This window comes from Protobothrops mucrosquamatus, unplaced genomic scaffold (genome assembly GCF_001527695.2).
Source record: "Protobothrops mucrosquamatus isolate PMUCROS unplaced genomic scaffold, P.Mucros_1.0 scaffold1921, whole genome shotgun sequence".
NCBI lineage: Eukaryota > Metazoa > Chordata > Lepidosauria > Squamata > Viperidae > Protobothrops > Protobothrops mucrosquamatus.
This window is the reverse complement of record NW_015388043.1, coordinates 340,142-353,050: the sequence shown is the minus strand read 5'-3', so window position 1 is coordinate 353,050 and position 12,909 is coordinate 340,142. Positions and strand designations below refer to the sequence as shown.

At 37.4% G+C, this 12,909-nt stretch overlaps 1 protein-coding gene across 1 annotated transcript in view; it reads right to left on the bottom strand.

The window, feature by feature from the left end:
* The window catches only part of HSD17B4 (hydroxysteroid 17-beta dehydrogenase 4), a 56,969-nt gene that overhangs the window by 14,163 nt on the left and 29,897 nt on the right, over positions 1–12,909 (bottom strand). Inside the window, exons 17-21 of the mRNA XM_015823581.1 lie at positions 12,371–12,474; positions 11,758–11,823; positions 2,551–2,620; positions 1,228–1,334; positions 401–487 (exon numbers count right to left, since the gene is read on the bottom strand). Of these exons, the coding sequence (XP_015679067.1) occupies positions 401–487; positions 1,228–1,334; positions 2,551–2,620; positions 11,758–11,823; positions 12,371–12,474 (434 nt within the window). The remainder of the gene's footprint in view (positions 1–400; positions 488–1,227; positions 1,335–2,550; positions 2,621–11,757; positions 11,824–12,370; positions 12,475–12,909) is intronic.

The window sequence follows — 12,909 nt, the reverse complement described above, 5'->3', positions numbered from 1 at the left end:
CAGCGGTTCTCAACCTATGGGTCGCGACCCCATTTGGGGTCGATCGACCATTTCACGGGGGTTGCCAAGCAAGGCTGTCCGCCATTTTTTTCCCCTTTTCCGGCGGGTGCCTTACCTCCCTTGAGCTGGGTCAGCTGGTGGTCGGCCTGCTCCATCTCTGCCGCTTGCCAGCTACGCCTCGGCCGGCACAGGGGGAGGAACCACGCATGTGCGGCGCTCCCGGGCAGGGAAAGTCCTCGACTTACGACCGGTTGGGTAGTCCTCGACTTATGACCGGTTTAGTCCTCGACTTACGACCGGTTTAGTCCTCGACATACGACCGGTTGGGGGTCGCGGCATTAAAAAGGTTGAGAACCACTGATATAAACTATTAACAAGGCTATACTTTTGAGACTCTGACCTTGGTTTGAATATGAATTCTATTTCCTTCCTTCCACATTTCTGTTTGCAAAGTTTGCCCTGGGAAAACTGGTTTTGCAAAACGAACCTGTCAGAAGAAAAAAAAAGACATTAAATATAGATAAAACATAATTGCATAATACAAAGATTAACTTTGCAACTTCCCCCCTGTGTGTGTGTGTGTGTGTGTGTGTGTGTGTGTGTAGTATGGGCATCTAAGGTGTTCTAGGTTAGGCATTATCTGTGCCCAGTTCCAAAATGATGTTACCTAGTTTGGGTAATGAAACATCTGCAAGAAGAGAGACCACCAAGGACCCCCGATGCATATTTGTAGATTTGAGGCAAGTTTGGAGATTTAATATTAAGAAAAGTTGTGAAAATACTATCAAAATTGTCTCACTTGGAATAAATGCCACAATTGGATAATATAATAAGCTAGAATCATAGAGTCTTGAATTATCAAGAAATCAATGTTTCTTTCTGAAGTCAGGAGAAGCTCAAAAGTCATGAGCTTTTCCACAGAAGTGGAAAATCTATGGTCCCCAGATACTGCTGAATGACATCTCAATGATGGATCAGCCAGCAGGGCCAATGATAAAGTGTGCTGGCAATGGTAATTCAGAAACATCTTAGGAGCCACAGGTTTCCCACTGGGCATACCAAACTGGAAACTGAGCCTCGTTGTTGTTTTTTAAAAAGTAAATATCAAACTATGGCTTACAATTCTGGCTTGTTCGAACAGCATAGCATAGCACTTTTGTAATTTTAAGAACTGTATTTAAGAAAAGCAATCTTCTATACTTAATGAAAACATGAACCCATACAGACCTTAAGTGCCTTGAATTTGCTCACATCATTATTAGCAAAGTGTTTTAGAGCATGCCTGGCAGCAAATCCCAAAGTGCAAAGTCCATGCAATATTGGCTTCTGAAATCCTATTAGAAAACATTTTTTCAAAGAGTTTATTTCTTATTTACATTCCTATGTTTAAACATGGACCCTAGGGATCATGACTATTTATTGTTTTACAAACCCATTCATATGCACACATGCACACACACACACAGAGTTAGAATCTACCTGCCAACAAAAACACTGAAATTAGTACAGATGGCTACATGAAATATTTGCAATAGAGCACATTGCTGGTTAAAGGACTGTAATCCGGTCACTCTCCAAAGCCCTCAACTGATGCATAACACAGCAGCCAAGTTGCTAACCAGGATCACAGTCTGGAACTGGAGAGAACAAAAGATATATATCATCAGATCAAAAGTCTGCCTTATGCAGTTTTTCGACCCATGAAGATGCCAACAGAAAGCCAATAAACAGGCCATAACTATAATAGCACTGTTTGTGGTTTCCAACAGTTGCACATATTGTAATAAACAGCCTTGTAACTAGGACTCAGAAACATCTTTATCCTCTATGAATTTGTCCAATCTCCCTTTAAAGTCATCTGAGGTTAAAGCTGACAATATAACTTGCAGTAGTAAATTCCCTTTATTTTCAGAGAAATAAAAGACACTGTACAAAGTAATCCTGATTGTATTTAAATGCTGTGATCTATAAACGTCTTGACCTACAGTGTATGAAGGACAATATTCTCTTTTAGGAAACTTTCTCTTTATTACATTCTGCTTCCAGGTGTTCCCATCTAGTAGGTAGATACCAGCCAAAAAAAGTGACTTCAAATGTGTTCTTGGTAATTCCCTGTTTAAGGAACATCTTTTCCAATGCAGCATTCCTTTTTTTGTTCTTTTGGCATTAGATAAAAATACTCATTTCTCCCACCCTTCAATGTTTCATTGTTTTAATCACTACAAGTTAATTTTAGATAAATTTAATTTTCTCAATGGGCTCAATATTTCTTCTGCTGACCGACTCTAACCTTGAAGAACAATAAAATATATATATTTTCAAACGGTTATTATTGTTATACATTTGAAACATTCTTTCATACCTCTAAAAACATCATCATATTTTACATAAGAGAAAAACAAAAGCAACTTACAGTAATTTTATTCCAGGGAAAGAACACTGTTTGCTACAATTTAAACATTCTCAAACTTAATTATATATATATTTTTAAAAATGACGGTAAAAAAAAGCAATAGTCATTCATTTCATGGAAAAGCTACTCAAACTCACCTCCAATGGCTGCAAATCCAGGGTCAATGTGCAAAGGATTCCAATCACCACTAAGCCGATACAAGGCAGCCTACAGAACAAAAATCGTTTGAAAAACATGATCAACAAATAAATAAAACTTTACATTTTTTTTTCTTGTGACTAAGAGCAGAATTTACTCCAAAATACATTCATTGCAGTTTACAGTTTACTGAGAGGGAAATAAAGTAACATCATAAAACAAAATTTGTTAAAAACATACAACAACAAATTTCAAGATACAGAAACTAAGCAGGACACCACCGACGCTGTAATGTAACCAAACAGGCTCAGTTCAGCTGCATTTCTTGGCACATCAGTCAAGCAAGAATGAACACAGAATGGAAAGTCTTCTGTGTTTCCATCCTCCAGAACAGATTGATGCATCGTGTGGAGTGTACATCTGCCTGATTCGGCCAAATGGGCTGGGATGGTACATAAAATGAGAGATGGAGAAGGTTTCTATAGAACCTTATTTTGAATCAACTACCTAACCACAACCATTTATAAACAAACAAACAAACAAACAAACAAACAAACAAACAAACAAACTGAAGCATGTCATTTGAGCTACCAATGACAGGGTCAAAATCTGAGAGGAAGTTAATTCCAATTCTGTTTCAATACTACTATTGCTATCAATACGCAATAAAATGCTGCTAGAATGTTTTTATTTAACATTTCAGCTAAGCTAACTATGCCATTTTGCAGGACAGTCTCTTCCAAATTCTCTATTTGACTTTTTTTTCTTCCTCTCTAGGTGATAGCACCTATCTGACCTGAACTGGGTTCAGGGAAAAAAGAAAAGCAGGCAAGAAGGGTAGAACCAGTTAATACTTAAGATGATCTCCCTCAAATCCTAGGGTTTTAGGCTAGAGAGAGAAGTTCCAAATCTTGGAAGAAGGCAACATCAAGCCAATTCTGCATTATTGTCAGGAAACCACATAAACATCATGAGATGATATAGGTTCTCCTGCTTAAGCGGGGGGGCTGGAGTAGAAGACCTCCAAGGTCCCTTCCAGATCTATTATATTTTAAGATTGCTAACCGTAAAGCTTTGTTTGAAAGAATTTTTACTTTTGGTTTCATAATAATCAGGTACCATATCCTGTCCAAGGAGAATGATTAGTATTCACTGAATTTAGAGGTGAAGAAGAGACCATATATTATTTGGAGTAATACAAATCTTAAGATTTCCTAAACCTTCAAGTATCTCTGTATTGTATGCAATTCAATTTTCTTTTTGCTATAGGAGCTGGCACCTGGAAAATGAGTTTGCTATTGTACACAAAAACACATATATTTTGTGTGTGTGTGTGTGTGTGTGTGTGTATAGATATGTAGTTGTACAAAATCCATATTTTAAAAAGACACTTCAAAATTAAGGGGGATGCTCTAAACATAACCAACAGCAACATTTTGGATTCTTTTTCTTCCATGGAAACCTTTAGCATTCATGCCAGTCTTCAGTGCTTTTTTTCTTAAAAAAAAAAAAGGTGCCGGAACTCACACACATCATACAACCTGCCTTGTCTACCCTACAAGGTTCCATCCCAAAAAGGTGCTGGAACTCCATTCTGGGCGTTCTATGAGAAAAAAAGCCCTGCCAGTCTTTATTTCTTTTCTATTCTCAGACTGATCCTCTGGGGAGAGAACATTCTTTAGGCACATATTAATATTCTTTTTCCATAAGCTATATGTGCAACTGAACAAAACTTAAATATATGCATCATGTTTCTTCCTGATAGTCCAAATATTTATATCTTTTCATCTTAAGAATTGCTATTAATTTTGGAAAGCTAAGATTCTGGGTTTTGCTGTATAAACTGTTGACAAGGTGACTGACACATGAAATAACTTAATGGGATCCGATCTGCAATGCTGTTAAGCTGTGACTCCAGAGGAATCACTTAGGTTCTTATATAGGATCCTCCACAATTCATTAAAAAAAATCCATATTACAGTACTGTTAGGTCATCTGTGTCAGGACAAATATTTATTGCACAAAGAAGAATTAATTGTAAGTACAGTGACATAATAACCTGGTCCAAGGAGATATATATTTGGTCTATGTCTTTGGTCTACAAACCGCATTACAATTCAATGGAGAAAAATGGCAGTCCACCATATCTGGAGGTTGATGAATGCTGATGCACAGTTGGAGTGAACCTGCTCATCTGTTACTTTGTTATATAACTGAGACATTAAGGAGTGATGGGGAGCAGGCAGCAACCAGATGTTTCTTAAGGTAGAACTAGAGTATATTAGAATGCAAAACTGTTCCAGAAGCATACAACTCACTTTTTATAAACTGCTATGTACAACTTGGCTTCATTTGTTTGTTTATAGCAGTGGTTCTCAACTTTTTTAATGCCGCGACCCCCAACTGGTCGTAAGTCGAGGACTAAACTGGTCGTAAGTCGAGGACTAAACCGGTCGTAAGTCAAGGACTACCCAGCCGGTCGTAAGTCGAGGACTTTCCCTGCCCGGGAGCGCCACGCATGCGTGGTTCCGCCCCCTGCGCCAGTCGAGTCGTAACTGGCACGCAACAGAGGCGGAGCAGGCCGACCACCAGCTGGCCCAGCCCAAGGGAGGTAAGGCACCCGCTGGAAAAGGGGAAAAAATGGACAAAAAAAATGGTGGACAGCCTTGCTTGGTGACCCCCGTGAAATGGTCGATCGACCCCAAATGGGGTCGCGACCCATAGGTTGAGAACCGCTGGTTTATAGCTTACCTTTATTATTTTTGTAAATAACATATCTAATACGTCTCCCTTCTCGAATTTTCCCCACTAAAAGAACCCTGTCAAAAGTCACCCAGCAGGCTTTCATGCCTAAGGCAGGACTAGAAACCACAATCTCCTGGTATCTAGCTTGGTACCTTAACCACTACACCAAACTGGCTCTAGAATTTGCTGCTTCTGAGTTAATGTTCATGCTTCCAAAAATCACTTTGCCAACAATGCTGTATGGGGAATCTATTCTGTCTTAATTAAAAGTAATTTAAAGCATAGATAAAATTGGCAAAAGAGAATTGGAAAAACAAATGAAATAAACCTCAACAACTTCTACATGCCTGCAACAATGATATTTCCTTTCGTTTTCAATATCATGTAAAAATCTGGACCATGACAAAAATCAAATCATTAGGAGTAATAGACTGAAGTCAGTTGTGATATGGTTGGATTGTTCTTCAATTAATAACAGAAACTGTCAAATTTTATTTCCTAACAATTTAGAGGTTCCGCCAGATCAAAAGTGGAAAGACAATATCCAGCCTGTCTGTACCAATTTTTCAGTATTGCCAGCTGTCAACAATAAAGGTTACAGGCAAAACTAACATAAACTGAAGCCAACAATACAATCATGCATTATTTTATGAATGAGAGAAAATGAATCAGCCTCTCTCTTTCTCTCAAGTAAAAAGTGTTTTAATTAAATATATTTTCAGATCTAGAATAAAGCAAACAATCATAGTGGCATACTATAAATAAGTAATTAATAAAGCTAAATTGAAAATATGTAGATCCACAACTGAATTTCTTATACCTTTACATTTTGATAAAGAGCAGTTCTGCCCCTATCTGGTGAAGGATCACAGTTCTCAAAAGAAACAGTGAACACTTTTTCTTGCAGTGTTTTTTTTATAAAAACACTGAAAATCCCTCTCTTCCCTTAATTACAAAATATAACACAATATAACATTGCAAGTGTACATATGGCATTTTATAGAGCTCTTCATAATAAAAACTGAAAGAAGTTATATGGACGGGAGTATCACATGCATATTTTTCTGTTTATCCATTCTTGTGTGAACATCTGCACAGAACTAGGTTCTCATTAACTTCTTGCTATCAATTTAAAACATACTTATGAAAGGCTATATGTGTGAAAACTTTCTACTACATTCATAAAATAATATAAATTTCTTGAAAATATGGAAATTTATCAAATATTTAAAGTTTAAAATAAAGCTCTTGAAAGCAAAATATGTTATACAAGGGAATGTACATATGGAGAGAAAAACTATCAGTAGCTTCACAGACACATATAAAGGGGAATGTTTGCTCTGAAAATTGATATAGCAAGGAATGCTATAAAGATAAATTTAGTTGTCAGATATTAAACATTTGTGTAAGGGAAAAAAGCAAGGGCCTGACAAATCCCTTAAGCTACAGTTTTATCTTCTATCATCTAGAAATAAACACACTGGCCAAAGGACACTTAAAAAAAATATCTAAGCTAGAATTAGGTCTGCCCTCTGCAAGATTAATCCCTTACAAGATTATTTTCTATAATAACAAACAGCAGCACTGTGAATTAAGGCCAGCCCTGTTGTCTAACTCCATAACCCTATCAAAGAGCAGCTGAAATAGCAAGGGAAGAAAAACAGAAATAAAAGAACACTGAAGCATCCAAGGATATGTAATTTGTGGAGCAAAAAAATCAATCTATGGCAGAAACAATATACATACATTTGCAGCATGTCATGTTACCAAATTAAAAGCAAATATTACAAGGACCCACAGGTTTCACTTTCTCTCATAGAACAATGAATCTCGCTCTCCTTCCTTGAAGTTCAGCAAGATCTTTAGATATGGAAGGATAGGAGGAAGAGAATTAAACTAAAGATGAGCTAATGAAACCGATGTTCAATGCACATATATCCACGCTCTGAGAATGCTTTTGTTTTCCTAAATCACAGAGGCTATTACACGTATCCTTTTAAAATATTTAACATGCACATATTTCCGTCCACAAATTTCGGCTACGACATGTTTCACTTAAGATATACAGTCCTGGAATGTAGGTGCTTCCATTGAGTTGGCAAAAGATCCGTTTGTTCTGTTAAGTCATTTGAAATCTTCCTTCCTTTTATGTGACTAGGCTGCTGTCTGGATTCTTGGCTTTGCTGCTTATTGCTATGCTATTCCTCTGCTTATTTATGCTTACTATAAAAGTTGAAAACAAAGAGACCACTGTCGTTTCTGAAGTTTCCCCCAGTCTTTAATACTATACTTTATGTAGTGTTTCAATATCCAATGCACAATTGGATTCAATGCAACTACAGTAACAGCACACTTCAATGCAACTACAGTAACAGAACTAATAACAGAAGCCAAACGGACCCCTAGACTAGAAAGAGTATAAATTGTAGAGGTCACCAATAAATCCTAGAGGTAGGAACATTTAACTGGTTGAAGAATGGTACCTACTAGTGAAACCTTCTACACAGTCCACCAGTATCTCATGCTTGTTCTATATGCATGGGTTCAGTGGTAGTGCAAAGGCGTTCATGTGTTCCCCAAACAGAGATATTCTCTGCATGTACCTGTCTCAGTAAAGGTCCCTTTCACATTGACTCAAAGATGTAGTTCTGTATGTCCATCCCCTTCAATGTATAGAGGTGCAGCTATTGATAGATTCTTTCAATCTCTTTCATAATCTTTTCCATTATGAATCATTTAAAAACTATGGCAATGTTGGGTTTTAACTGCCCTATTGTAGAGAGTAAACAAGATGACATTGAAGGAGGCATGGGAAAACCATTCCCCAGAGCATGAGAAGGAAAATGTAGATTGAACCTGTGATATGTAGAAAGTGTGCACAAACTTCTTGTTTGTATCTTTAAGTAAAAAATGAACCAAGACAACACGTTGTTTACTAAGCACTTTTGATTTGTAAAAAAAGAAAAACAATAAAATATTATAAAAAAGAAAAAGTGTGCACAAACCTCTCAGTCACTTTCCTAATTTACATTGTTATAAAAAAAGGGAGGAGGAGAAAGCGCAATCAGACTTGCAAGATTGTGTTACTATAGTCAGTCTAAATAAAAATAGTTTTTAGTTTTGTGTGAAGTTTATTTCTTGGTCTTTCTGCCTTGTAGCACAGACATCTATGACTGGATATTTGGACCATCTTGATGGGGGACATGCTCCACCTTTAGTCCTGGGGGTGGGGGTTTGTTTGTTTTTTGTTTGTTTTTGTTTTTATTGCATTTATATCCCGCCCTTCTCCCAATGGACTCAGGGCGGCTTACAGCCAATTAAAAACAGAACAATCAATACAAATCTACAAAATTTAAAATCAATTAAAAGATATATACAATAGGCCTATTCATGTTTTAAAATTAATTAAAAACCAGTTTAAAATATCCCTAGGCCAGTCCTGCCTGCTGAAACAGCCATGTCTTGAGGGCGCGGCGGAAGGAGGGGAGATCCGGAATCAACCGGATCTCTGGGGGCAGCTCGTTCCAGAGGGTGGGGGCTCCAACAGAGAAGGCTCTCCCCCTGGGGGCCCCCTGGGTTGAACTGCCCCCTTTAGGATTGTTGCACAATTTGAGGAATCTTCTTAGATTTATAGTTCTTTCTCAAGGAGGGGTGAGTGGGGGCAGCTGGCTGAAACCAACTTGGCAGATAGTGTTTGTTTTCTCTGGACATTCTTTTTATACTGGGTGGAATAGTTTTATTTAAATGTTATATTGCCCAGAGTCATAATGAAGTCGAAGGTTTATACATTTAATAAATAAAGACTTTAAAAAAAACTTCTCTTACATAGCAGTAGGACAAAAGATGGAAGTTGAACATTGAAAGTGTTACACAACACACTGAAGGGCAAAACTGTTGAAAATTCAGTATTTCATGGAATCTTGGATATGCTTTATGGCAGGCATGTCAAACTCAGGATGTCACGTGACGTCGTGAGCTTTTTCGCCATTGCCGGCAATGGGGTAGGCGCGGCTCCAGTATGATGAAACCGGCCCGCGGGCCGGCAGTTTGACACCCCTGCTTTATGGCAAGGTACTTTGTGCTTTCTTCTACTACTGAAGATGTTACCTAGTTGGGTAATGAAACATCTGTAGAAAAACAACCAAATTCAGAAAACACCAGGGACCCCACAGCTCAATTCTGAGCTACACGTATTCTCTTCTAGTGTACATACTTATAGTACATATTGAGAAAACACTGTAATCTTAATAAAAATGCCTTTTTAGGTACGAGCCTCAATCAGCTGTAGGGAGGTTGTGTACATTCCAATATATGTGTACAACTATAGCAGCTGAAGTATAATTACTTCTTAAACATGAATAGAGGAGCATATTTTATCAACTTGTTAGGTCAATTTACAATATTTGCACAATAAGTGGTGAAGGAATCAAACAGAAAGGAATCCAAAGACAACATATGAAAACTGCCACAGACACAAAAAAAACAAGACAATGAGAATATATCATTGTTACATCCAGCATTAATACTGTATGTATTCTTTATACTGAGGAAAAGAATGGAATTAAAACTCCCATTAGGTTAACTTTGGAAAAATACAAAATATTACATGTGTTACCAATGATACAACTGTTGTCCCAAAGGGCTGCTTGTTGTCATTGCCATTATTTGCCACCATTTATTTTCTCTTCATTGACTTCCAGTGATAGGCGTTTCTGAAAATTGATTTCTTATTAACCCTTTTCCAAAAGCCATCACAGACAGATCAAGAGATGGCTCCCAATAGGGAAATGAATCCCTTGATAACATATTTCTCCTTTCATTGATTTAAAACCTCATTCTAATAATTGACAGTACAGAGAAGATCCTTTTAAACTCTGTAGTCAGAGCATCCCCCTGCGGGGCCGAAATGGATGTTTTCAGCTGTCCACAAATTGTTAACAATTAAATGCTTTTAGATTTAATTCTAATCTTCTGTCAACACTTTTGCTTGATGCAAAGATTAAACAGAAGAAAACACACTTGAAAGAAGCATGCCATTATAAAGAAGTAACGGGAAGGATAGAAAAAAAGCAGCATTTGCTTTTCATGGCTGAAAAACAAATTGTCTTTTTAAATTTATGTTGAAACTTTTAGAACACATTACTTAATTCAGCCAGAATCCAAGCCAGTTACCTGATACTACAGATCACTGTATATTCTAATGACAACCTATTAGTGCTCTTCTCCCTCCTCCCTCCTCCCCCTCCTCCTTCACTGTTTTAAGGCACAGAGCCTCAAATCATGGACTGCTAGAGAAGATGGGAGACTGTAGAAATAATTGCTCTCTTGCACTTTGATGTATGGCAGAAGTTATAAAATAATCGCTTCTGGATACCCTCAGCTCATTAAATTCTTTCCTTCAGTGGCCCCCTCACAGTCAAGAAAATGAGCCTAGTGTTTGCACTTCTGATCCTATTCTCCTTGGTCAGTCGTGATTCACAGGCCAAAAACCTGACTTTAGCAGATTAGGGGCAAAGTCAGTGAGTCTGTGCAAAAGCAGATGGAAAGGGAAGAATATTCGCTATATGCTTCAAAGGCTGAGAGAGAGATAAGGAAAAGGACCTCAGGCTTCTGATGTGACAGCAACCTCTGCTACCTCCATCATTCCTGTCTTCATGTTTTCCAATGCCAGTCATGACAGATGATGGAGATTTTCAGTATGGAGTGAATGCAAGAAAGGTTTTGACAATGATACAAACATCTGCTTAAGAACATTTCCTTCATCTTTTGATTCCTTCTGCCTCTCTGCATATAACTGAGGCAAAGAGAGAAAGACTAATTCCTGCCAATAATTATTCAGCCACATATTAGAAAAGTGCACTGTGAATGGTTAAAGCTTCTGCTGTTTAGTTCAACGCCATGTATAAAAACTGGTGCAAATGAAATCCTAGATTTTCTTCATTCAGAGTTGTTGAAGTGAGCTGGTATCTTCCCTCACTCCTGGGGAAGCCTAGATTCAAATTTATTCTCATTCATAGAAGATCACTGGGTGATGTTAGGCCCAGCCTACCCCAGAGGATGGTTTCTGAGTAATTTACTAAACAAGTGAGGTTGTTAGATCTGTATCCCACAATGACCTCCTGGGAAAAGGTGGGAAACAGGTTTTTTTAGATGTGATTATGTGAATATATTTATTTAAAGGACAAAATGCTGTTAATGGATGCTTAAGACATGTTTAAAAAAGGAAGCATTAGGTGTTTGCAGTAGAATACAAGACCTAAGTTAGTCCAAGACCCAAATGGATTCAAGCACTTACTGTTCATAAGCTCCGGTACTGTTCATAAACTCCATATTGCAAAATTTTAAAAATCACTGAGTCCTCTAATTTTAGTAGTAACTTAGTATTTATAAAAAATGTGAACTGAGACTCCTCACACAAAATTGTACAGATGAAACATTTCATTAAGAAGCAAGGTATTTACCTGATCTGCTGTAGTGGCATCAGTGACTACAACATCTGGTGGCCTCTTGGGGGCCTCCTCTGTCAACTAAAGGAGAAGAATGAATAAATGAACACAGAAACAAGCATTCTTTTTCTTTATGAAATGTTGGATATATAATAGTTTTATACAAATTGGTGAACTCTAAAACTTAACTAGAGTGGACAGTTTCTCAGGTAGAGACCTTGTACTGAAAATTTGGCAGAGGTAATACTGAGAACATGGATCGCAGGGGGGCAATCAATTGGTACACTGCAAAATTTTAAGTTGATACAATAATACATCAAAGTAATATTAGGCCAAAAATCAGCACCCTGACCATCCTCCCTAAATATTAAATGTTGCCAGGGAGCATATTATCTTTACCTCACTTTTACTTACAGTGCCCTACTATCAACCGTACTTAGCACAACCAATAGAAACGTTCTGAGAGGCTGATGGTAGGGAGCATATTATGAGCTGGAAGGAATTTAGTGGGGGGAAAAAATCAACTTTCAAGTGAGTGAACTGAATACAGGGAGTAATTATTTTTATGACTGTTAAGTAATTGGCAGTACATTTGAAATTCAGTAGCCTAACACAAAATTCATATTACCTTGGCTTTCTCAGATGATCGCTTTCCCCCAAATCCTCCAGCTCCAACAGCAAAGATAGAGAACTGATTATAGCACAAAAGATCCTTTCCATGGTATGTGTGTACTAGATAGGAATAGAAAGTCAAAAATGGTGCCTTTTTAATTTTAAACATACCATGATTTTGTTTTGTTTTGTTTTTTTAAATGAATAGAGTGGCTTGGGTGTAATACACTTTTCAAAGATAGAAACCTACAATCATTGGGAGAGTATTAACTTTGCTGATGGTTCAATCTGGAGACCAAAATATTCACATGCTTTGAGCTTGTATTATTATATATTATTTGAAATTAATATATATATGACACTAAAATGATTGATGATTCTTAGAGATGCTTTTGCCATCCTAGACTATATCACTGGTATATGGAATATATCATCCTGACTAGAGCTATGAATGAACTGGGTAATGGTAAGCTAATTATAAAATACTAGAAGGGGAAGATTGGCTCCTGTTTTAGAACACTGGTAGGCATAAGTAATGTGTATATGAAATGCTGG